This window comes from Atractosteus spatula, chromosome 23, assembly GCF_055471065.1.
Source record: "Atractosteus spatula isolate fAtrSpa1 chromosome 23, fAtrSpa1.hap1, whole genome shotgun sequence".
NCBI lineage: Eukaryota > Metazoa > Chordata > Actinopteri > Semionotiformes > Lepisosteidae > Atractosteus > Atractosteus spatula.
In genome coordinates this window covers 9,855,353-9,882,753 of record NC_142728.1, presented here as the reverse complement: position 1 = coordinate 9,882,753, position 27,401 = coordinate 9,855,353, and the positions used below count along the sequence as shown (strand labels likewise).

The 27,401-nt window shown below is 35.1% G+C and overlaps 1 protein-coding gene across 3 annotated transcripts in view; it reads right to left on the bottom strand.

The window, feature by feature from the left end:
• Positions 1-323: 323 nt before the first annotated feature.
• Positions 324-27,401, bottom strand: part of col5a1 (collagen type V alpha 1 chain) — a 164,434-nt gene continuing 137,356 nt past the window's right edge. For 2 of the 3 annotated variants that reach the window (XM_088940533.1, XM_088940535.1), the window contains exons 47-66: positions 25,810-25,863; positions 25,324-25,431; positions 21,384-21,437; positions 21,017-21,124; positions 20,448-20,501; positions 20,212-20,265; positions 20,048-20,101; positions 19,901-19,954; positions 19,424-19,531; positions 19,247-19,300; positions 19,096-19,149; positions 18,858-18,965; positions 18,503-18,556; positions 18,063-18,098; positions 15,304-15,357; positions 13,044-13,302; positions 12,443-12,555; positions 8,592-8,660; positions 3,437-3,670; positions 324-3,145 (exon numbers count right to left, since the gene is read on the bottom strand). In XM_088940533.1, coding sequence (XP_088796659.1) covers positions 2,999-3,145; positions 3,437-3,670; positions 8,592-8,660; positions 12,443-12,555; positions 13,044-13,302; positions 15,304-15,357; positions 18,063-18,098; positions 18,503-18,556; positions 18,858-18,965; positions 19,096-19,149; positions 19,247-19,300; positions 19,424-19,531; positions 19,901-19,954; positions 20,048-20,101; positions 20,212-20,265; positions 20,448-20,501; positions 21,017-21,124; positions 21,384-21,437; positions 25,324-25,431; positions 25,810-25,863 — 1,830 coding nt within the window. In that variant the 3' untranslated portion in view covers positions 324-2,998. Of the gene's footprint in view, positions 3,146-3,436; positions 3,671-8,467; positions 8,537-8,591; positions 8,661-12,442; positions 12,556-13,043; positions 13,303-15,303; positions 15,358-18,062; positions 18,099-18,502; positions 18,557-18,857; positions 18,966-19,095; positions 19,150-19,246; positions 19,301-19,423; positions 19,532-19,900; positions 19,955-20,047; positions 20,102-20,211; positions 20,266-20,447; positions 20,502-21,016; positions 21,125-21,383; positions 21,438-25,323; positions 25,432-25,809; positions 25,864-27,401 lie in introns of all 3 variants that reach the window. The other variant, XM_088940534.1, reaches the window with a different exon arrangement.

Below are 27,401 nucleotides of genomic sequence, written 5' to 3'. Positions count from 1 at the left end.
TAATTAACACTAATTATGACAACTTACATTAATTTTCTTAAATAATACAATAAATAAAACTACATGGTAACATGAAGATATGAAGCTGGAAGAGACTAGGTTAACAGTATAGCCACCCTCTCCCTTTCATTCACAATTTTAGACACTGAAGATGTTCAACTTGTTTTTTTTGAAACAAAGGATTAAAAAATACTAGCAGCATATAATAGAGATCCAGATATTTTAAATTATAACAACAGGGGAAAATAATTTTAATTCATGCATACAGTTTGGTTTTTAATGCTTCAAAAGACATACAAGAGCCACACCTCAAAAGAGTGGAAGGGCACAGTAAACTTGAATTTATTGACATAAAACCAATATATCTTCTATCCTTTATTACACAGGTTTAACAAGTTCTTTAAAAAAACATAACAAATATTTGCATGACAGTTTTGACAGCGGATCTGTAGGTTCAAATTTACAACGAAGTGTTATCGACAGCAACGTGTTAGATTGGGCTATTGGTACTATCCATATTCCTTAGGTTGTTAACAGATTTTTTTTCAAGTCATAGCTCAAAAGAAACAAAAATATTAAACAATTATTAAAATATTCTAGGCCATTAAAAACTTAATTAACGCTGAGTGGTCTGTTGCAGGGTTATAATAGGTTGTTTCTGGATGGACCAAATGTACATAAAGGGTACCATAAGAAAATTAGTGTAAAAAAAAGAATCACATGACCAAAACAGTTAAAGCTGAGTTTTGTTTGGCTTATCCTCCAACTCAAAGATGTGCAATCAGTTGGGATTCCTAGTCTTTTCAACTGATATACATAAAAAACAAAATCCAGAATCTAAATCATCAGCAAGAAATAAGAACACTTAAATCCCATAAATAAGGTAGTGGGCAGCACGCCTTCTAGTATTCAAGTTTTTCAAGTGCCAAAGAAATTAAGCTTTTGAAAAGCTTTACTAGATATTTGGGGTTTGCACTACATACTGTAAACTGCAGTCTTAAACTTAATACAAAGCATTTTAAAATGCTTTATAAGCACACTGTCGCAACTTGTGAAAGTTGGTATCCAAGCAGCCTTAAGAAATGTGGTTTAAATCATATGCACCGTATGTGATTGCTCTGTTTATTTCTGTATCAGAATGTCACTCTAACCAAAACCCTTAATCAATGTCTTATCTGCCTGCTTCAATTATAGCATTGAGTGATTTCTTTATAAAGGCAATGGGCCTTTATAAAAAAAGAAGTATTTGTTTCAAGTAATGCATATATAATCTTTTAATCTGGAAAAATCTATTGCTCTCGTGAAAGGATATTAATCCAATGACTCAATTTTTTTCACATTGTATGTGAAAGTTTACTATCATCTAATATATCTGTCTAAAATGCTTTCAAAACTTAGCAATCCAAAGTGAATGCAATATGCAGTAAATCAAATTAGCAAAGACAAGGTTTCTAATGTTTTTCTGGAAATCATTTTGAAACAGCCCACCTTTATATTTTCTGCCATTCTTAGAGATGTAGATTGCCACAAAAATGCTTTGTTTATATTTTTGTTTTGATGGTTTGAGGAATAAAAAAAAACTTAAATGAAAAGCCACTTAGAATACTCAACTAAGGCTCAAAATGGAAATATAAACCATTGCACAATTTTTGCTCACAGAGAACAAATTACAAAACACAAAGTTGTGTAACCATAATACACAAGTATTTTAGCTTTTTTTGGATTTTTTTTTAAATTCTGTTGCTAAACTAATACATAAATTAGCACCACATTCAGCAATTGATTACAATCTGCAAATACTACAATACCATTGCAGTTATTTCTCATTTTATTACTCTTGCCTGTTTTCCTACATGGGCCTAACAAGCTAAAAAAAAGATACATTTAAGAATTACTGTCTTTGAATGAATATGAAACAATGGCATGCATAACAGTAAGAAACTGTGATAAAGTTCTTATTTGTGTGAAAGTAGCAGGAACTAAGGATCTTGGGAGATTTGGTCATGGCAGGGCATCAACAGTGTTTTACTTACATTTAAAAAGTGAAAATACATACTGTAGCACCACAGAAGGAAGTAAAAAATAGCACCTATGTTTCTTTTTATAATAGTGTGATATCCCTCCCACATATAATCTCCCATTACATATACTTTGTAGAACAATATGGAAGTATAAAAAAGAAAGTGTTTACCAATTTAAATTAAAATCTCTAACTGTAACCAAGCAAGTTTACAACAGGCATCTCAGAAAAAAGGATGACAGAAAATGAAAATAAGTGTTGTGGTAAACAATTTTGTAAAGTAATGCTCAAATGATAGAGCTGTGTGCTTTTTTTACTTTTATTATTATTTAATTACAAAAAGAAGATGTACTTTACACCTCTAGCAAAAGATAGTAACTGGTCTCATGTGCTGTTTTTTTTCTTTCCTGTCCTTTTTCAAATTCTATTTCCATCCTTAAAAAAGAAGGTCACATGCATGTTTTGAAGCCAGAGTCATTACACATTAAAAGGAAAAAATATACAAAATTTACTTACAAACACAAACAAATATATATTTCTATATAAAAGCATCATTTGGGAGAATGGCTGGATATTAAAAACAAAAGTGAAAGTTGAAAACCTAAAAAAAGAATTGCCATTTAAGGAGGAGGCCAATTCCGGGACATACCATCCCAGCGCTTAATGTTCACAATGGCATACATCAGGGCTGTTTGGGCCATGTGATTCTTGATCTACACCAAATAATCTGTTCTGTTACTGGAAGGAAAGCATGGGGTTGCACAGAGCTGTAGCAAAACACAGTAGACAGTCAGATCTGTCCAGTTTCAAAACCTGCATGTGACAGAAAAGGCACGCTGAGGTTACAAGGTTGCTGTTTTGATTGAATATTTCCTTGTCTTAAATCTTTATTTTTGGAGACACAATGGTTAACACATGTGACATTTTCTCTTTTTTTGTTTTACTGTTTTGTATGTTTCTTTATGAATTAGCACAGTCTCAACCAATAAAGCAGACCGGCCCCACTTCGAAGCCAAACTTCTGAGAGGCTTCACCAAAATCGTTGAACATGATGTCAACAAAAGGCACCTGCTCCACTTTGGGTGTGTTGATCTCTAGAACAGTCTTTTCATAGCCTTTCTTTGTCTGGAAAAAAAGAAAGAAAGGCTTCTTAGAAGAAAAGGGAAATTTTCTCATACTTCACAGTAGTCACGTCTCCTCCCAACAAAATAAAGTATCTAAATGGGCAATGAAAGCCAAAAGCCCATTTTATTAAATAGTATTTAGAAGTTCTATAGCTTTATAATCTCTTCATCATCTGAATTTCTTGAAGTACTGAAGGCCTTAGAGTAATTCACTTTCTTCTGAATTCATGAAAACCATTCTTGTTACCAATTTCTAACTGATGCAAAGCAAACTGAAAGCCACAGGTCTTACCGCACAACCATCAATAAGCGTTCTGATGTAAGGGTTGTTGTCATAGGACATTTCTTCGTCATTTGATCCCAGGAACCGCACAGCTTTATCATAGCTGTCTAGGGTCTGGTCATGCCAGGCTACGGAATTGTAGCAGTTGTAGGTGAGGTTCTGACGCGCTGAAGCACTCAGGAGCCTGAGGAATGTCATTTGGACCACACCAATGGGATTTCCTTCGGAATCCACATAGGAGAGCTGCTCAAAACAAATTTAGAAAAAAGGTCTAGGCAGTGGCATATTGAACTACTAGAGACCTGGCAAAGAGTTAGAGCAAATTAAAAGGAAAACAAGGATTAAACTCAGGATATATTTAAAAATCTAAATATCACATTCCAACAATAGTAATTTCGTGAATCTAATATATCAAACTAATATGGTCAAACTCTCTTTTTTAACAACTGAATGTTTTTGAACTCTGTGTTAAGTAATAAAGTAGTTGTCCTTGGATATGATATAATGCATACTTTAGCTTATTACTCACCATTGTGATTGCTGTATTAAGTTAAGTTATCCAAAGTTAATTCATTATTTATTCTGAAACTTAAACTTCTGTGCATGTGTGGGATTTACATTTGCAATTTATTAATGCTTCACTTATTTATGGCATTGCATGTTGGCAGGTGTACAAAGGTATGACTGAAGCATTGCATATGAAAAAAAGGTTTGACGGACTTATTACCAGTGGCTTATAATTTATCAGCCAGTCAATATTAAGGAAAACTAAATAATACATATCTGACTATGCTTATTGACAACTCTGTGCTGTGAAGCTGGTACTTTGTTACTTTCATGAACAGTAACAGAAGTGGCTATTAGATAACACTATTTAGATAAGTGCCAACTGGAGAACCTTAATTAAAAAAAAACCTAATTAGCAAATGTTTTGTGGTGGTGACAACTGCAGAGATTACATCTTTTGACGTAATTTGCACTTCAGTAGTGTTGTTTTTTTTTCCACATTGCTACATTGTGAATGAGGCATCCAAAATGTTGCGTATTTAGTAAGAGCTCTTTTTGACCAAAAAAAGCGCTTTATATAACAGTACTGTATATAAATATACACACTTTACTATACTACTAATATACATCAACATTTTTAGTTTTTACTACAAAAAATCAGTAACAAATTTCCATTTTTAAACACTTCACAGATTTGCTTAATACTCATTTCAGTTTTAAAACATTCAATACTTTTTTAATACTTAACAGGTTCAAGAAAACAGGATTTTGTGAATCCACACTACCTTCTTATTCATAGGTTTTACATGCTGATCAGTAGGAAACAGGTGTAAAAGATTTTCAAAGACAAATGTCACCCCACTGTGATAACCCGCTGGCAGACCCTAAGTCCATCACTGCCAGGTGATTTTCACATTTTTTAATGGTCTTTCTTCTTTCAGAACCCTTCCAAGATTCTAGTAGTTTCAACATGTTCCTCTAGGAAAAACTGCACGGTGTTCCCTCTCAGTTATTCTTCACTTTGTTCTACTCATACAAGTAACTACTCTTCCTCACTCACTCTTGACTATCGTATTCACAAAGCCCTGCACGTCATCATCACATTTACTAGGGCTTCTCATGAACTCTTTCATTAGTCACAAGGTACTACAGTATTCAATCTGTTATTCAAGTATTCCAGTCAACTATTTGCAACATATATCATTGATTCCTTCAGCACAACCAGGCATAAGGGTATTTAAATTATTCACTCCATGTCACATTACTCACTAAAAACTCTCATGCCCTCCTCCCATGTATCAGCTCTTATTTTTATAAAGTGCCAGAACTTCACCTTCACTCTACTCATTACTCACTACTCCAACTGATCATAGATATCTGATAACCTTGTTTGGCCAGGGTCAAAAGTATTGGTTACGCCTCTTTATAATCAATTCTTGCATGCCTGACAAAGCCAGTTTGTTTTCTCTCTCACATTCAGCCTTTGATATCTAGACTCCTTTCAGTCCCAGGTGTGGGGAAAAGATACTTCTTCTAGGTACTTGTACCAACACCTCCAGTCAGCCCTGGGTTAGATGGCCACAATTGTTTCTAATCAATGCATTTTAAGTCCATTAAACTTGGCAAACCACTGTACCACACAGCACACCTGTCCAGTACCTGTGAAACCTCAGTACAGCCTTAGCTGTATTTTCACAAGCACCCCTTGCTCACTAATCTAATACACTTCTCAAGAGACCTCCCCTTACAGGACTTCCACACTTCCTTTTCATCCAAGCTAAAGTCTAAACACTGACACCTTTCCTCCTACCTGTTTTAATTAGAATTCTTAGGCACACATGTCAGTTTCAAATTGAGAATCATGATAACGAGACTTTTTTAATTTAACATATCTGCACACTGTATTTAAAATTTAATTAAAGCAAATTACATAATGAAATTATGAAAAAGGCAAATTCTCTGGTCTCACTCCCTTATGTCAATATGAATAGGGGGTATATATTTTTTAAAACAGTGAATTTAATTCCCACAGACAAGACAACCTTTATAAACCCAACAGTAAAGCAATAAATGATTCATTTCAGAATTAAAGAGCTGCAATTTGCTATTGCTGGCTTTTAAATACTCCATGAGGTGTACAGCAGACCCATGTCTCTGAAGATTCAAAACTTCTGATTTTTGTAACAGAGAGTTCCACATTGTATGTGTACACATTCATTTTGTATACTAACCATTTCTGCTCCTTTTGATCCATAAGGTTTCTCCTTTGAGATAAACATGACTGACCAAGAAAGAAGCACATGCATAGCAATGGCTTAAGAGCACAGTACCAAAGACAGCCACCCAAACTGGACATCAGGTTTATATTAATGCTCTGTGTAACTATGCTGTACAAACTAGGTGTTACAGATACACTGTATTTATGATCTAGTTCTTCATTTAAATAGCAGAACAAGATCCAGATTTTGAAAAAGCAGTTATGAAAATTTGAAAGATGGAGATAATTCTAGTACCCAAGGAACACAAATAATTTAAAAGAATTTAATTTAAAAAAGGTAAAAGAATTGTCTCCAGGCATACACGATTACAAAGCAAATATTCAAGGAACTTCATAAAAACATATACCAATTAAGTATATAAGTAGTAAAATTACTACTTGAAAAGATGTGGATTTCTTGACATACAAGAAGGTATATTTTCTGAATTGAACACACTCTAATGGTCTAGTTGGAGTAAACCCAATATTTATACAAATCCATACCAGAAAATCTAGTGGCAATTATCCAACCATCTTTCCTCCACTTTGAGTAGCTGTCTTGTGGTTGAGTGAACATCACTTAAAGGACATAAGCAAAGCACTATATGGCTTGAATGCCTTGCTTCCCACCATTGCCCCAGTGTTTGAAATAGCGAGCCATCACCATGGATATATTACCTCTCAGTCTCAGGCACTGCTGCATTCCAAGTGTGGCTGGAGACCCTGGGCAACCAGTTTAAAGTGTCTGTATGTCTTTCAAATGGCCAGTATTAGCCAGCTTGGCACACAATTATGTTACAAGTTGTATCTGATCATTTTCACATCAAGAGAAACAGTTTCAAGAAAACAGTAATTGAGAATTTCTAGAAAACAGCACTTTCTTTCCTGAGATCAGTATTCTAATACTGTTGATTATGTTTTGTGACAATAGTAATTCTACTCAGAATGAGTACAACCACAGACTCAAATATCTGATTTGTGTGCTCGCCTTAAAAAGCTGGAGTTCTCTAAATACAAATCTTAGTTTGTCATGTACATAACTTTGTGTTTAATCATACTTTCATACACTACAATGAAGTTGATATGAAATATGCACATTCAATATGAAATATGAATTTGTCAATATTATGAATACTAAATTGCTCAAGTATTTCGTGTCTTAAGAATCAACAGTAGTACTTTAAAATAATGCCCATAGTTTCATATGAAACCTGAATAAGTATCACAGACTGAATGTTTCTGACATTTCTGAATTCTGGAGATATTCAACTGATGTTGATGAGATGATCACTTGCACACCTTTATTCATATGAAAACTGATGGAACAGTTTATTTTAAAGTAATACCAGGGTATCAGAATTTAGATAAAAGGCTTATTTGTTGGCCTCTGACCTTTGGGATTTGGTAATACTGCTCTTTGAATCATTCTACAGTAAATTATACAAGGACAGTTGCAAAAGTTCTTACTATATTCTAAGAATTGAAATAAAATATTGTAGAGATCTTTAAGTAGCCAGAAATATTATCTGTGGCTTAGCTGACCTTTTCAGATAATAAATATCAAATAAACTAAATGCATGTTCAAATGAGGATGAACATATAATTATTTTTATGGCTAAATCATATTCAGGCATACAGACACTTTTAGGTGAAATCTTTATTAATTATGAGAATTGTAGTTGGGCAACCTATTCCATGGGATGAATACATTTAAAATTAACCTAACTGGTAAAACAATTTAATATGAGCTACTCTACACTGCAATATATTTGCAATTTTTAATGTAAGGGAAAAGGTATTCATGATGCCCACAGTCAATCAAAACACAAATCTGGAGCCTGCCAGAACACATATGTTTAAGATTTTGAATGTTGCAAGAATCTGCTATACCAAGAAATCAGTTTTCACTGAATACTGAGGGTGTGTAACACTATGTGGGTAGGACTTATTTATGTATATAGAACAAGACAATGCAATCTTCCGATGCAAAAAATAGTCAATCGTTGGAAAAAGTGCTATCTTACACAAGACGCACTTGTTTTTGCATTGGGAAAGGTAGCTTCTGTTGCTTTCTATCTGATAGGAAAGTTTATTTTTACTTCATATGGAAGGTTAAGATAATTGACTTGCCCATTCCTTTATTCATTTAATAAAGATACACCTGAGCCAGTAGACTCAAATTGATCTGGTAACCAGTGACACATGCGGTTTACTGAGTAAAGCAGTTGCCAGTGACATGCATGAGTCGAGGCCCAAGACCTTGATGTGCAACTTACCAGTGACCCCCGCTTGTATTGACTATACCAAGTACCAGGCGTGTCTTTGGGCCAACGGGCCATTTTACTCTGTAAAATATGAAACTTGTTAAGGGAAGAGAATCGAACAGGAAGGATGGCTTACCAGTTTACCACGTTTGAATTCACTGAACCAGGATCCTGGAATCTCCTTTGCCCAGGATGTGAGTCTAGCCTGGTGTACGAGGTGGGACAGAGAGGGAGAGAAGGCATGTTAAAGGCATGTTATGTCATGCTGTACTCCTCGTAGTTTGAAAGAATGCTGTATGAGTCAGAAAAACAAGAAGAGGTTAATGAAACACACTGTGCAACAATGGATATTACAGTATATATCAGTTATTAATGATGTAAAACAGTTCTCATGTGGTAAAGATATAGTTACCTGGAAAACCTAAAGCAGGAGACAAAATAATCAAAAAATGACCATAACCAACCAAAAAAAAATCTATGTAAGGAGTTGAAAAGGAATTTTTGTCATGAACTATCTGCTGTCTTACAGGATCTTTATTTAGATACTAGTGGTATGGTGAATTTGTACTACACAAACATGGAAATAGAACAGGGTAATGGCTATTCTGATCTTGGTGGCTTCAGAAACCAATCATCTTGTTTGTAATGCTTATGGGATGAGTAACTATTCTTTTTCATTTGTGGTTAAGTGCATTTAAAATTGTCGTGTGTTTACTTCTAATATTTTATTGGCCCAGAGCCATAAAGTTTTGTGATGGCTTAAATATTGTCGGTCTGACCTTTTTTACATGTTCTGCATGTTACACAAGGAGATTGAATACCAAAATAAATATGGAATAAATATATTCACTTCTTTTTCATTTAATGTTTAGAGAGGAGTGAATACTGTGAAATATCATCCATCCATTACTTCACAGCATGTGGAATTGAATGTATATATGCACAAAATCAAACCCTTGAATTTTGTAACAAACACATTGAGGTCTACACTTTGTTTCTTTACAGTTAAAAAAATAATTGCAAAGTTAATTTTGTACATAACCCAGAAACATTAAAAAAAACAAATTCAAATTGGATTTCTCCTTGCTTTCCAAGCTAAGAGTAATAGAGTTATAGCCAAATCATTAAGGTTCAAAACTGTAAAAACAGATTGAGTACATGTTTTCTAATGTACTAAAATATGCTGGTATATCCTAAGATGAATTTGCTGCCGAGCTCCATTAATTATAACATGAGCAAAATATTTATTAAATGTAATTTACCTGAAAAATTTGATAAAATAAAGTAGTCATACAGATGCAGCCATTCAAAACAAGCGGGGTATCCTGCGGTATAACACGGTGAGCATGTCGCAGTATACCGCATCATGCCGTATGCAAATTAGATTATGTTAATAGTATCCGGAATCACCTTGTAAAACCGGCAGATGGAGCTAATAAAGCTTAACCTCTCCTGTACAGCATTTGAGCTGTCACCAGAAAAAATCCCGATCACTGCTGAGGGACAATCTTTATTCAATTAAGAATTTAAGTTGTATACTCTTTAGAATTTTAAATTTAAACTGTGTATTACAGCATGTTAATCATTATACATTAAAAAGTTGGTATATTTTATGAAAGCAAGATTGCTCAGTTGGACAAAAGTACACAACCTACCACCTTTATCATAAATATTTTAATTATGCATAAATATTTTATGCATCAAAGTCTTTACCGAAGATATTACTAATAGTATTAATAATGAATGACCTTGGACAAGCTGTAAACTCAAACTAATACCATGGTCCACATTTTTTGTAACCGTCTTTGTAAACAAAAAGACTTTATTTTTTAATTGACAAAAAGTAACACCACAGCATTTCGTTGATCCGATCATGCATTTGTTTCCAATCATACAAAGTAAGTCTTGAGAATCTCCGATTCACCATGCCTTTCACATGCTCATAAAATATATGATATAAGATATAAGAAATTTAGGAACATAAACATATTACTGTATGTAAACTGTACTGTATATGGCTGGTCTTGGTAGTTTAAAGAAAAAATACACACACATTACATTGCGTTGTCAGATTGTGAATCAATAAAGGCATTTAATTAAACACGCGTTTGCAATTTTAATCAAAATGGGGGAAAATCTAAGTAGGAACACATTATTATATCTCATTTTTTATTTATTTTTTAAGAATTAAAATAATCGTTTTCCCAGCCTTATTTTAAAGACCTCTACTTGTGAAACTTTTCACAGCCTTTACATACAGTAAAACTATTATTAAAAAGCTTATTAAAAACAGCCCCCATGGTGTTCAAAACAATTTTTTTTTACACAGAAGACTGACACAGCTTTGCGCTGTGAATCTGTTTTTCTAAGAAAACATGTGTCCATGGGGGAAGGTGGAGTGTCTTTCGCTGGAAGACTCGTCCTATTCTACTTTGAAAATACCTGTGAAACCGGTTTAATTCGGCACAGCCAGCACTCCGGCAGAGAGAAATGAAAACTGCGCAGTGGCAGGCGAATGCACAACATTAATGTAGGGCTTTTGGGCTCACGCCCTACAACCTGCGGCACCGCTGTGTACATACAATACGAACATGTTGTGATATTTAGAAATATAAAAAATGTCAATATACCGTAGTGTCCATAATATTTGCTAGTTTAGTTTTTCAAAGAAATGTTTATTTGTTAAAAGAAAACTCATAGCGATCACTGGATTTGAACACCCGACCTCATGCTTATAAATCAGTCACTTAAGCTGTCACACCACCAAGGCAAGTCATGTGACATGCACTGAAACGGCAATACACATATCAATGTAGAAAAATAGTTATACCGTTCTTAATTTATTTAGATACGCAAATCCATATTACTGTATATTCCCTATTAATCCAATTCTTAAAGCATGCTTTTGTTTAATCTGATAACGAGCATATTCGCAGAAAAGGTTAAAACAATCAATTTTTCACAAAGTATATAAACATACAGTAATATGGTCAGAAGGAGCAGGTAAAAATGTTTCAAAATAACCACATGTACTGTAAGACTTTGATGCTTAAAATGTTTAGGGAAAATTGGAATACTGGTGTGTATTTTTTCTTTAAAATACCAAGACCAACCATATACAGTACAGTTTACATACAGTTATATGTTTATCTTCCTAAATTAATATCGTTTATGACCTTCAGATGTATTATGCTCCAATTCTTTTTATGCTCAGCTACTAAAATTTCCCTTTAGTGGTAAAATTCCATATAAATATTCAATACTAAGCAGATTAAAATGTGCACAGTAAAGAGATTAAATTATTAAATCTTTTCACTACCGACCAATGCACCACAAGTGCCCCTGTCGGTCATTTTGGCCAACCAATCACGTACCATGGTATGGTGCGGTGGCGCACGCGTAGATGAACGCGTTACAGGTTTGCACCGTGCATTTTGAATGGCGGCATCTGTACATGTGAGCTGTTATGATATTCAGTCTCTCTCAGTTTTTTAATAACACCAAATGTTATTATTATAAAAACTGTGCTTTTGGGAAAAAAGGAAACTAATATTAAGGACTGCCTGTAGTGAAAAAATTGAATTAGAGGTGTGGTTAAAATCAATATACACTGAGGTAAGTATCTGCCTCCTTTTTTTGGCTATGAATGCAGAAAAAACTGTAGCAAAGTCTGTGTTAAGAATAACATTTTGCTGACTAAAGTAACCTTTGGGAAGTTAACTTAGTTATATATCAGTATATTACAAAATAAAAAATAAGGCAAACAATTAAATTTTCTTATTTTTCTTCTTCAGTAAACTATTTTGTTTATACACATTGTTTGGAAAGACCATAAAGCAACAGATTACTGTATATTTATTTGTTAGTTAAGATTCTCTTGGGTATGAAATATCTTGAAGTAAACCAAATAGTCTAGGCTGCAGATATAATGCAAAGTTCAATTTGTTAACATTAGTACTTAGCTCTGTTTAAAAAAAAAAGACCTACTCCTTCAGATTTCTTGTCTGGGAAGATGCAGCTCTCTCCTCCAGCTGTGAAGTTGCAGTAAACCTTAAAAGAATCTCTGGAACAGCCTTGATTGGGATCAATCCAGTATTCACCTGAGTCAAAAATAGAAACAAATACTATGAGAAAAAGTAAATGCGGCAGGTAATTCAAAGCAAAATAACTGACTTGTGCAACTTGTTCTGTGCAATTCCAAATTGGGAATGAGGTGCATCACCCCAAAATTGCATTGTCTTTCTAAAGTGGGAAGACAATGCAATTTGGGTAATAATTTACAAAATACCCTATTTACCCATAGCCACAGGACACAGCAAGCTTTCTGAAAATGAGCTCTTCTATTTGACAATTATTCATCAAAAGAAAAGAAACACAAGCACAACTCTAAAAACTATCTGAAATGCCATTGTTTCATTGCTAAAGACATTTTTTTAGTTTAATGTGTTGAGAAAAACTCCCAAAGAGGTTTGAGTGCAATTACTGATATTTAAGATAGCATATCTTAAATGCAGTACATGAATGTAGTCTCTATGCCATTTGAATGCCCTCTGAATTACTCCTGTTATGAAAGTAATTAACAGCCCACCATCTGGGAAGTCTGGGTGGCAGAGCTGCAGATCTTTGCAAGTGCGGGCAGGGTTGTTCTGAGTGCCCAAGGGGTGCTTCATCTGTTCAATCTCTAGTTTGAGAGAGTTGAGTGAGCCAAAGATCTCCTCCATGCCATCATCGTAATCCTTGTAACTGTCAGGGTTGCCATCATCCATTAACTGGCTAGCGTCAATATCTCTCCTGCTCCTCTTGGAAGACTGGATCGGCAGTGGATGGATGACATCGCCTGGGGGACCCTGGTTGTTGGAAAGGATGCGCCAATAGACCTCAAGTTAAAATAGAACACCTGAAGGCCAAGCCTGCATGCTTAGCCTAAACAAAACTCAACATCTATGGTTTCAGTTAAAACAGACATAGACATCAATATTATGTTTTTTGTGTGCAGCTCTTTATTGCTAACTAGATAGATGGGTTTACTCTTAAAAAAGTGCTTTGTTATATTGTTGTTTTGAAAAATTCATTAAATGAAATGCCTGGATTTATTATATACTGTGCAATCCGTAAGCATTTGGACAGTGACACAATTTTTGTTGTTCTGGCTCTGTACTCCAGCACATTGGATTTGAAATAAAACAGAATATCAGCTTTAATTCTAGGGTATTTACATCTATATTGAGTGAACCATATAGGAATTACAGCCCTTTTTTATACATTGTCCTCCCATTTTAGGGGACCAAAGGTAATTGGCTGCTAATTGCTAATTGTTTGGTAATTGACAATTGGCTGCTCAGTTGTTTCTTTGCCAGCTGTGTGTTGTTGCATCATTAGCTCATGCACAATAGAGCTAACAAAAGGTCTAGAGTTGATTCTAGATGTGGAATTTGCATCTGGAGTCTGTTGCTGTTGTCTCTCAACATGAGGACCAAAGAAGTGTTAATGCCATTAAAGCGTGCCATCATGAGGCCGCAAAATCAGAATAAATCAATCAGAGACATAGCCAAAACATTAGGTATCTCAAAATCAACTATTTGGTACATTTGGTTAAGAAGCAAGAACGCACTGGTGAGCTTAGCAAACGACCTGGTAGACCATGGACGACCACAGTAGTGGATGACCAAAGAATACTTTTAATCATGAAAAAAAAACCTTTTCGAATGTTGAATAGATCAGGAATACTCTCCAGGATGTAGGCATAGATGGGTCAAAGACTACCATAAAGAGAAGAATACACCAGCATAATTTCAGAGGGTTTACCACAAGATGCATATCCACTGGTAAGAAAGGCCACAGAAAGGCCAGGTTACAGTTTGCTACATAAAAAAATTACATAAAAAAGCCTCTAGAGTTCTGGGACAAAGCCTTATGGACAGATGAGATGACTCTGTACCAGAGTGATGAGAAGGAGAAAAAATCTAACTGCTCATGATCCAAAGCATACCACCTCATCTGTGAAATATGGTGAAGGTAGTGTCATGGTTTGGGCATGTATGCTGCCAGTGGAACTGGCTTACTTGTTTTTATTGATTATGTGACTCCAGACGGCAGCAGCAAGATGAATTCTGAAGTGTACAGAGCATCTTATCTGCTCAGATCCAACCAAATGCTTCAAACTCATTGTACGGTGCTTCACCTTGCAGCAGGACAATAACCCAAAACATACTGCTAAAGCAACTGTGGAGTTTTTCAGGGCCAAAAAATGGAATGTTTTTGACTGGCCAAGTCAATCACCTGACCTGAATACCATTGATCACGCATTTCACTTACTGAAGACAAGACTGAAAGCAAAAAGTCCCCAAAAACAAGCAGAAACTGAAAATGGCTGATTTACAAGCCTGGCAGAGCATCACCAGGAAAGATACCCAACGTCTGGTGATGTCTATGGGTCACAGACTTCAGGCAGTCATCAATTGCAAAGGATTTGCAAACATGCCAATTTTTTTTAAGATTATGTTAATGTGTTTAATTACTTTTGGTCCCATGAAATAGGGAGACTATGTATAAAAAGGGCTGTGGTTCCTATATGGTTCACCCAATATAGACATAAATACCCTCAAATTAAAGCTGACATTCTCCACTTTAACCTCATAGTCATTGTTTTATTTCAAATCCAGTGTGCTGGAGTACAGAGCCAAAACAGAAAAAATTGTGTCACTGTCCAAATACTTATGGACTGCACTGTAGATTATATTTCTAATGGCAGCTCAGACTATTAAGTGTACAGCATGTTTGAACTTGTTAATTATTTATAACTTTTGCTAATTTAATTTTCATACAGTTGTCTTTTCAAAGCAACTTACAGGAAGACCAGGAGGTCCAGGTACGCCAGTTTCACCCTTAGGTCCAGTCTGACCCTGTAGCAAATGAAACGATTCGATTTATTGTATAACCATTAACACATGCATATATTTTTCAACGTGAAAACACTAAGACTGAACCTGTGAGTAACCCCAACAACCACATCACTGGTACAACACACATGTATGACTCGCAGTATTAGGCAATAAACAGTAGAAGCGCAATTATATTTGCTATTAAATGTCAAATATAATTGCGCTTCTACTGTTTATTGCCTAATACTGCGAGTTTTGTAAGTGAACAAGTAATAGGTTTATTCCATGCTGAAAAGAGAAGAAAGAAATCATTTATTCCTTTTTTTAATTGTATGTTAGCATGCCCAAAGGGGTTGGGCAGCCAGTTGACCTTGGACCCTTAGAGGGTTTTTTCTCCTTACTAAGGAGTTTTTGGTTCCTCTCCTCCGTTGTCTTCTGGTCTTTTCTGTTCTGTATTCATAACCTTTATTGTCACTTGCTTTGTTAAGTGCCTTGGGGCAACCTTGTTGTGAAAGGCGCTATACAAAAATAAATTGAATTGAAAACATACATTGTGTTTTCTTTTCTTCTCCTCCTTTCAGCATGGAATTAACCAGTAAAATGAATATTTAACAGATTGCTGTATATATTCATAAAACAACAATATAATATAAATCTAAATAACATGTCATTATTATATAATTATTTTATTTATGTAATAATGTTTATGCAATACATTTATTTTAATATTATTTATATTTATATTTATATCTATATCTATATTTACATCTATATTTATATTCATATGTGTGATACGATTTTTCTGCGTACTGTTCTGTTCTAGTTTGTTTTTTGTGTGTCCTGGACTGTGAGTAACTCTTTTAGTGCACCCCTCACTGTACTTATTGTATTGTATGTATTGTATTATTATTATTGTATCATTCGTTAGACTGTGGCTGTGTTGTCTGTGTAAAGCTGCTGTTGCACTGCAATTTCCCTCATGGGATCAATAAAGTATCTATCTATACAAATATTAGATATGGTGACTTTAAAATCTTTGTATTTAAAATGCCAGATTAAAACAAAACTTGAATAGTCATTTTAATTAATTTACTGTAGCCTTACGGTAAGGTGTTTTAGTAACCAGGAGACATAGACGTTACCAAGAGGTGGTCCTGTGGGGTTCATGGGAATTGTAGTTCCGAACATAAATTTGCATCACTGACAATTGGAAATGTGTATTGAAGACATAGAGTGAAAATAAAAGCCCGCACACAGTTTACCTCCCCCTTTTGCTACACGCTCAAGTGCAACTTTTTTGCTGTCACTTATTTACAACAACTTTTTTCTAGCAACTCAGATGAAGCCAAATTTTATAAACCACTAATATAATAGTATAGAACTGATAATTTAATTATATAAACTACTAAGAAGAACAAAGGACAACAAAAATCATCTAAAACATAAAATTTAGATGTTAATTTTTATAATATACACTGTCATTAAAATTTGTATTTACACTAAATGCTGTTAACTCTGTTGTGATTTCTGCTTATGGGCATCTTTAAATTATTTTGCTCTTTCTGAGCATCCTGGAGATTGCTGGTCTAAAGGTTTGGAGGTTCATTTTTATTTTTATATTATTATTAATCTTATGTTAATATTTAACATACTGTTATATATAAACTCATCAGAAATGTGAATGCAATTTATATATCCAGCTAAGTAAAAAAACAACAAACCTTCTGAGTAGCAGGCGAGCATTCAACCACTGTACCAAAGCACCACTTGGGTACCAAATGCTACATTAACAGACTATGAGCATTTCATTGTCCATACAACTATAACAACAGCAAAATGTAGGTATAATGAACATGTGAAAATGAAAATTCTAAAAGCTACATGATTACATATAAACAATTCCTATTACTTGGTAATAAAACAGCATTACAACTTTTTTGCAACAATAGTGACAGCAAGTACAGTATCCTTAGAAAGGGTTAAAACATAGAGCTTTTTATAAAGTATATAAACTTTACATAGAATGAGCATGTCAAAACTTTTCCAAAATAACCAGAGTAAGAGACTGAGTTAAAGACTTTGATACATGTTTATGAACAAGGTGAAATACTGTAGTGTACTTTTTTATAGTTCAGGTGGGTAGCTGCATCAGCATGTGTAGGCTGCAAAGGAACAAGTAATAGGTCTATTTCATGCTGAAAAGAGAAGAAAGAAAATGCAACGTTTCAACTGCGGAGCTCCATGGCTTAAACGTTGTGTTTTCTTTCTTCTCTTTTCAGCATGGAATAAACCCATTACTTGTTTTTTTATGTTTAGCTACCACTAAGTGCTACTGTTTGAACCTTATGTGTATTATATTTATATTAATAGAAATTAATATTGTTTATGATGTTCATAGACATTATACTGTTGTTTTTATTTTCAGCTACTAAACTTTCTCTTTAGTTGCATAACTCCATATTAACATTCCAAATTAACTTAGATATTAAGTGGATTGAAAGATGCCCAGACGAGAAAGTTTAAATGCAGCCATCGTTGATCATCTTTGGCCAGTGAAACACACAACATACTGTACCACAATACCGAAAACACAGTACTAAGAACTGACGTGTGTTCTGAGTGGCTGCATCTATATAATGTCCAGTTCCTCTGTATTTGTAATGATGTCTTTACATCTTAGCTGCAGAAGGAATGCATGTAATTGAACAAGATTTCTCAGTACTTACAGCTGAACCCTTTGTGCCCTTTGGACCAGGGGGACCCTTTAAAAAAAGAAGAAGAGCTAATTCATCATCCTTTATTCTGTCATTGAGGATTCATAACTTTATAATGACCTCAGCTACTACAAAAATATTATGCAAATTGTGTCATTACTTTATACTTTATCTTCTCCAGCTTTGATACTGTTTATTATTTTGCTTTAAACATGAAATCATCAGATTAACATGTAAAAAGTCAAGTGAAGAGTGGGTCTGCTGAAAAGTAAAATTAAAATGGGGTATGATAAACAATTGTGGGGAAGAATTATAAAAGAAAGTGAACGTGTGAGTAAAATAAACATCAATAAGTCAGAGTACAGGACAGGTACTATTAAAACACCTCTTTGATCAGAAATTAACCACTACTTTACAAGTGTGAATCAAGATGTATTTAGCAGTCATTTTACCGGCAATCCTGGAGGCCCAGGTGGACCCAGTGGACCAGACGGGCCAGCAATACCCTTAAATGAAAAAAAAAAACAAGTCATTAAAAAATCACAACCCTTTTATAAGTAACAAAAAAATCATTTTTACACTTTCAGATTGAGAACCTTATAAGGTAGTGACATTTCTGTTATGGAATATGAGCTATGCATGCATTAATCTGGCTGGTCAACTTTTTTCTTTACCAACCGTCTCTATTTAACATTTTGCACACATACAGCTGACATTTACTTTATCAAAAAGGATACTTGTTACTCTCTCCCATCTCAAATAAGATCATCCAAAAAAAGCAAAAAGGAGAAATTATGGGATACATACTGTGTCACCTTTGGGACCAGTTGCTCCCTGTGGACCCGGAAGGCCTCTGTCACCTTTCTCACCCTGCTCTCCAGGAGGACCAATCAAACCAATCAAACCAGGGTGACCCTAAAGCAAAGCCAACACAAGAAGACTTACAAAATTAGCGCTAGTTTAGCTGTGTTTTGTGTTCTATTCAATAAAATCTTGTAGACATTGTCAAAGACATTTCCAAGAATATCAATCTTTTGGGTCATACCTTTTCTCCTTTTAGGCCAGAGTCACCTTTTAGACCTGGCAAGCCAGGAGGTCCCTTAAAGAGATGATGAAAAGTAATTAACCCACTTTCTAACCATCGGTAGATGCAACATAGTATATAGGAATTATAATTTAGAGTCACATTTACGTACCATTGGTCCAGGAGGGCCATCTGGGCCAGGTGAACCTGGCAGACCCTGTTCACCCTACAAACAAAATATAATAGATTTTCCTTTCAGTAATTTTGGATCACCCTAAACCACAATGCCCATCCACCTATAAGAGGTGGCCATTGTCACAAAACATCTCAAATCTTGGAATTCACTTACAACTGGACCTGGGATTCCTCTGAGGCCCTCTGGGCCAGGCTTGCCTGGCGCTCCCTGTGGACCAACAGGCCCTGTCTTGCCTTGAGGACCTTCCAAACCTGCTTCACCCTGGGGAAGAAAGACATTGAAGCATTACCTATATTCTCCTACCCCTATAAAAGACACAGTAGTGAATGCCCATCCACTCCCCACTTAATTCAGTACAAAAGGAATACCACATAGCAATTGCACTGCAAGTTTCCTAATGCAGTTTATTTTTATTACACATTTTCTGAGCCCATTAATGTGGTAGTAGGTGGTAATGTGGTCTCTATTTTGAGCAGTACCATGTAGCCTCTTCCTCTTTGCTAGGGGAGAGGAAATATGGTATTCTACTTCAGGAAATTGAGCTAAAAAATGGGTCAAGGATAACAAAGGGGAAGGGCAAACCTTCTGGAGAATGGAGAAAGTGTAAGATGAAAAAATATTTTTTATTACCTTAGCACCTTTTTCTCCTTGCCTTCCTTCTGGACCAGAAGCACCAGGAGGACCCTAAAATAGAAGAAAGAAAAGCACAGCATTTGCCTTAAACTGTCCATGTCTGAAGATGAGAAAAGATGCACAGAGAAGATGTGGCTAACTCACTCTCTTTCCAGGAGGACCAGAGGGTCCAGACTCTCCAGTAGGCCCAGGAGACCCCTTAGATCAAATGAAACAGCAAACGTAATGATCAGATAACATGAAACTACGTAGTCTGAAGTTTACTGCACACTTCAAAATGCAGATTAAAACTTAAAGGTAAAACTTACAGGTTGGCCAGCCTCTCCATCATCTCCCTTGTCACCAGGTGGGCCATCCTGACCCTGTTTGTAAAAGAAAAAGCAGCCCTTAACACACAACTGTATGAAAATTTAATAGATGAACAATTTGTGTGGGACATTCTTACTACTGCATGATTTGTAAAGTATGTATCATATGTAGGTATATCTATTGTTGCTATTAAAGTTTTTGGTTAATAATACCAACAAATTCTACATAGACCTACAGGTTGGCCAGGCTCTCCAGGAGGACCAGGATCACCAGGGAAACCAACGGGACCCTGAAAAAAAAAAGAGATGTCAAAATATAATCAACACAGTTTTCATGCCAATCAAAAGTATGGAAAATTAATAAGCACCTATTGTGTTTGAAAGTAAATCTGTGTGTGAAGAGGTTGAATTCAGGGAAATATTTACATTGTCAATATAACCAAGACAACTGCTTAACCTGCTGGCAGAGGGAGACCTATAGTTAGAAAAAAGGTCAATGACAACGTTTTGGCTGTTGATATGCTTAATTATAAACGGCAAATGTATTAAAATGAAAAACAGAGACAAACTAGTATTCCTAGTTGTAACAGTCATATAACATCAATGACAGTCATTTTATTTTTAAAGCATGTACTTCAATATCTGTACCCCTATCCTCCACCGTAGAGTAGTATTTCTGGGTATCACGTGACAGTGCAATTCCTACCAAGACTGTTGTGTTCACATTAATTAATTTAGGCAGACAATCTGTGCAATGTTTATGTCCTGTGTGCACTGGAAAGTGACCTGTTCTATATGTACTTACAGGGCTGCCCTTTGGCCCATCATCTCCAGGAGGACCTTTTGGGCCAGGTGGTCCTGCGGAACCTGGCGGACCAGCTTCTCCTTTCTCTCCTCTCTCACCTCTGGGACCCTAGATAATCCACATGGTTCTTCATCAGACATTAGGACATTACCATTTCATTATCTCACAGCAAAATGTAAACTAATGCATGTGAGGGAATACCAAAAGACTAAACAAACAATTAAATACATTCCAGTATAAAATATAATATATATAAATAAAAACAATTATGATGTTTAGGGTTTCATTGGTTTTTATTTTTTATAATTGATTCTAGCAATGTAGTGTTAAAATATGAAGTAGGATACAATATCATGTGTTGACTTACAGGTGGGCCAACATCTCCTTGAAGACCAGGTTCTCCGGTCTCACCAGTTTCACCCTTAGTGACAAATGAACAGAAGAAAAGAAATATTTAAAACAAAAAAAGCCTGCTTGAAACAGAAGAAATACTAGAAACCAGAATGAACCATTGTGGTTTTTTTCCTATGGTATGACTTATTCAAGTGAATGAAGTTAATATGGTATATCTAGATTTTCAGATAGCTTTTCATACAATACTAAATAAAAGGTACATTTTTTTGTAGTGTTCATGACACGTGTAGTGACATTCAATGTAATGCATGTCTATCAAATAAAACGTGATAGATTGACAGGAAACAGAGTGTATAAATATGGGGGTCAAAGTGAATTAATGAATGGAGTACCAGAGGGTTTTGTATTAGGACCACTGTTAATTTACATTGATTATCTCAATTCTAGTATATTTAATAAACTAGTAAAGTTTGAAGATTATACCAAAATTGAGGATTGTTAATCAATAGAAAATTAAAAGACCTCTACAAAGACTTATACAAAATTAAAGACTAAACAAACACCTGACACATGATATTTAATGCATGCAAATGTAGTAATTTCATTCAGGTAACTGATGTGAAACACTAAGCCTGAAGAAACTATGAAAAAGAAATGTTGACATCATTTTAATCTTCAATACAATGAGAGGAAGCAATACAAAGGAATAGAGAATGTTACAGCATGTAGTTAAATGTGTGGAATTTCAATCAAAGGATGTTAAGTTAAATTATACAATGCAAAAGAAACTTAATGTAAATTATTCTGTATAACTTTGGTCAACATGATACAAATATATTGAGAGGCAATAAAAATGCAACAGATGCTTTTGATTTCAATGTTCATTTCTGGGGCTTTTAACACCACTCAACATTTATATTTCAGCTCTGGAAGCAAAGAGAAGAGATCTATACAGTAAATTGTCTTCATTACTCTGTTCTCCCCCCCACTAATAGCTGGTGTGTGGTGAGCGTTCTGGTGCACTATTGCTGCTGTCGCATCATCCATGCTGCACATTGGTGGTGGTGGAGGGGAGTCCCCGTTACCTGCGGGGTAAGCGCTTTGAGTGGAGTGTCAAGAAAAATGCTATATAAGTGTAAGCAATTATTATTATTTATAAGACGAGTGGCCACATACTGTATATTCCCAGGATTAATGGAATGTCCTATACTGACAAACATAAACAAGTGAATATTATATATTCTTGAACAAAGAACAGAGGACCTGATGAGGGGACCTGATTCAAGTATTCAAAATCCTCTTAGAAAGAGAGAATTAGGACAAGAGGAAACTACAGGAAAATGGATTTAGAACTAAGACCAGGTGGCTCTTTTTACACTGAACATTGTAGGAGTCTGTAATAAACTACCCAGCCATTTTGAAGCTGTCAACTTGGCTTCATTCAAGTAGTAGCTGTGATGAAATCCTATGATTATTGTATCGACTACCAAACACTCAGGTTATGGTGTATTTTCAGAGCATGCATTAGCCAGGAAATATGGGAACAAATATTAATCAACTTTTGTAATTTCACAATGATTGGTACTGGAACTTTCTAGCCAGATTTTTTATTTCACCTCTTTAAGAATAAGGTTCAATCAGTGACAGATCAATTAATTAATATTTCTTAGACAATTAGTATTACTAAGCTATTTTATACTTTTTAAAATGTTTTTAAATGCAAACATTTATAATAAATGCATTATATATAAACCATTAATAAACTTATTCATCTTATAAATATATTCATACTGAACTAATTTTAATAGTAATTTTAATTTCCAAATTTCAAAGAGATTGCACGCACTTAAAAGACACCATTACCCTGAAAGGTGTTTCCTTTGTAAGATATACAGTATACAGGGGGAGGACAATATAACGAAAACACCACATGAAAAAGGAGTTAAACTTTGAAGTGACTAAATCACAATGACAAATGCAGCTGCAAAGGTGAGTCATATTAGGTTAATAGTCAATTAGCAGTATCTGTCAGCTATAAAAGAGGTCTGACAATTAGTACTTTGATATGTGAGTTTTCAAAGCAACATGAGGCACCTAACAGAGTTCCAAAGAGACCAAGTAGTCGGTGTCCGAATTGCAGGTGCGTTGGTCACAAAAACTGCAAAATTATTTAATGTGTCAAGGGGAACAGTCTCAAAAATAATGACAGTGTATGACAAACATGGACAAACTGCATTGGCAAAGAGGAACAGTGGCCGCAAGTCGAAGATCACCAACAAATGCCACAAAAGTACAGCCTCAAAAATTACCACAGAATTGAATCGGCACCTCTGTGACCCAGTCTCAACAAAAAGAAAATGCTTGTATTCAAGGCCAACGCACAAAGACACATAACCTGGAGCACAAGGTTAAGGAGCACAAAACCTGGACCCCTGAGCAATTTGAAAAAAATTATATGGTCTGATGAGTCATCTTTCACCCTATTTCCTACATCTGGACAGGTTTACGTTTGGAGAAAGCCAAAGGATGCCTTCAACCCACAATGTCTGTTGCCAACTGTTAAACATGGTGGGGGATTAGTAATAGTATAGGCAGCCATCTCGCGGGAGTCATTAGGTCCGATGATTGCTCTGCATGGTTGTATAACAGCCAAGGAATATGAGGCCATTTTACACTGTTTCCTCAGGATGTTCCCATATTCCAGGATGATAATGTCCCCATCCACACTGCTAAACAAATTCAAGAGTGGTTTCATGAACACCAGGATGAAGTCAAACGCCTTCCATGGCCTCCCCAATCACCAGATCTTAACATCATTGAACCTTTATAGGAAGTTCTGGAGCACAGAGTGCAAAGTAGATTTTCACCTCTTTCATCTCTCAAAGAATTGGAGGCTTTTCGTCTCGAAGAATGATGCAATATCCCACTACACACAGTTCAGGACTTATATGACATGCAAGAAGGATTGATGTTGTTCTGAAGGCAAAGAATGGCCCTACTCCTTATTAGGTTCTTGATATTAATATATTGTTAGGTGTTTCCATATTCTGTCCACCCCCTGTAAGTCAATTCAATTTGTCGAAGGTTAGGTACAGTAGCTACGATATATCACACTAATGAGCTCAAATAATAGGGAAACAGCTATTTCTTGTACCTTTCTGAAAATTACCATTATGCATTATTCATATAGCATACGATAACAGTTTATAGAAGACAATGACTTTTTTGAAAAAGCAACTGCTCTATGGAAATAGAGATGGAAATCCCAGATGGGTCCTGCAGCTCTCAACATTTCAGTTTACAAAAACACATGACATTACTAATTTACTTGCTTTAAAAAGGTATGCCTGTATCTTTACTCTTTGGATCCAGAGTACATTCAGTAATAACCTCTACTGACATGTCTTAACAGTGCAGGGCAACTTTTAAAATCTACAAAGACATTGGCATTGTCACTAAAAGCTTTCATGTTTGCTGTTTATAAACTCCAATGGAAATGGCTCTGAGATCAAATTATATAAAAAATACAAAAATTTATGCAGAAAACACGAGACAGAAATGAACTCCTGGGGGATGTTTAAGGCTGAAAGAAAATACTGTCAACTGAAAGTGTACATATCATACAGACATCTTAGGAACTGTATTAAATGACACTCAGCAAATAAAAAACACAAAAATCAAAGAAATATTGTAAAACAAACTTATACTAAAACTAACAGCTGGTTAATAGCTCAATTTCTACAATGTTTACAATGTCTGAGTGGTAGCCATCCTTCTCCCTCTAGGTCACTGGTTTCGATTAAATTTAAAAAAAGTAATGATTAACATGCTAAGTGTATTTATGTAGGATGTGTTCATATTAATCCTAAATACAATAAATACAACAAAGTTTAAAGAAATAGCTAACATAACCGGAGATAAGAAATGTTTTTTTTAATGGTGGGGTTCCTCACCTTCTCACCAACAGCTCCAGGGTTTCCAATTCCACCAGGAGGTCCTTGTGGGCCATCTGCTCCTGGTGGACCTGAGGGCCCTCTGGGACCTGGAGGACCAGGGGGGCCCTTGAATGAAAAGAATATGCAGTGAGTAAATCATAATATGTAAGATAATGTATTCAGAGCTTGAATTCCAGTGAAAATCAGTTAGCACTGTGACTTGACAGTTATATACATCTCATCTTTGAGCTCCATGAATCAATCTTTAGACTGACATTGCAGCTTGATGGTAGCAGGATTGCTGGAACTAGAGACTAGGGGTGGAGTCTAACAAAGAAAATGGTAACCACCACAAAAAGAAGTTAAGTTGAAATCATCTGCATTTCCTTGGTGAAATATTCCTTTCAAGGTTAAAATGAGTGTTTTTAACAACACTTTTTAGCAACAGAAAGGACTTGTACGAAATGGAAATAAAAAAGTGTGAAATGGCAAAGTGTGGCTTACCATCTGACCCACATCTCCTGTTTCACCTTTTTCACCCGGTGGACCTGGCAGTCCCTGAAATATAAGCAGGAAGATACTATTATTCAAGTGCATAACTCCTTATATAGTCATCTCTTTTACTAGCTATGTGAAACTAAATACAGTAGCAGCCGTGTTTGTGTTCACAGGACGTGGTACATTGTGCATTCTTTTAACAGACTTTTAATAGATCTTCCAATAAGAAAATTGGTTGAGCCAGCAGAAGACTTTGAATTGTGTGATGAATTAATTAATTCTGAAAAATGAGGCAGTTTGTTTGATTACTTTTATGACCAAATTAGTGTGAAAAAAATTCATATCAAAGGTAGGAATGATAAAACAGCATAACTGAAAGAATGAAAATATCTTTACATATCTGGTTATGACACGATATCCTATAACCCTTAGTTTAAAAAATTTACAGTAGATAATAATTCTGTCTAAAGCATACAGCAGCCTCCACATTGATGTTTCTTATGTTCCAAATATAGTTATTTTATGAATGGTAATTAGAAGTCGAAAAGGTAAAGCATAAATATCTTTCTTATATGGCAGGTACACCTTTAATATTTTAAATAGACTAAAAAAGTTAAATAATTGTATACACTGAAAAATGTATAAATAAAACGTGTCAAAAACAATTACAAATATTTATAAGATTATTCAGTATTTTGTGAACCATCCTTTAACTTTGATAGCATAAGAACAGAAGCAAGGTGACAAATGAGAGAAAGCCACTTGGTCCATCTAAACCATCTGAAGACCCCATCCAACTTTTTATTGGAAGAAACCAAAGTACTGGTTTAAAAATAGCTTATTCCCAACCTGCACAAACCTTTGTATTTCAATGCTAATTCTGAATAAGTACATTGGGTTGACTTTGTTGATGCCTTCAAGGATTTTAATTCCTTTCACTTTTCTCTGTTCAAGATCATACAGGTTTATTTCTTTTACCCTGTCAGTATCATCCATTCCTTTAAGCCAGAGAATGCATCTGTTTGGTCTTCTTAAGAAAATGTGCTTTCTGTCTACACATTTCTGTCTACCTTTAATGGTGCTCCTTAATGGTTTGAAGGAATGACAGCAACCAAAGTGTCTTTAACCTCAGCAGTTCTAACTTGAAACCCGCCTTGACGTGTGTTGCTAAACAGTTATAAATACATACCTTAGTAAGCCCCCTTCTCATTCCACTTGACTTTTTCCACAACTCCTTCACATTTTCACTTTTGCAGGAAAACCTTTGGTAACTTTTACCAACTCATAACATCAACTAATCAAGAACATTGATTGCGATATTAATCTCTTAGTTATTGAGACTGATGCATGCTTTATATAATTTTTTAGTAAATTCCATTAATGACAAAGCTTTTTAACAGGAGCCACCAGCACCTGGTTATCCATCTGTTCTTCCATTCTACCTAGGAGAGCAGGATTAGAGGATGCATACTAACTAATGTAGTACAAGATTAAGCGTAGTAAGCAGAACAGACTTATTTATATTCTGAATATTCATCTTGTGTTTCATCATTTTGTACTATAATGCTCCCGTTGAGACTGTCCAATACCCTAGTTTG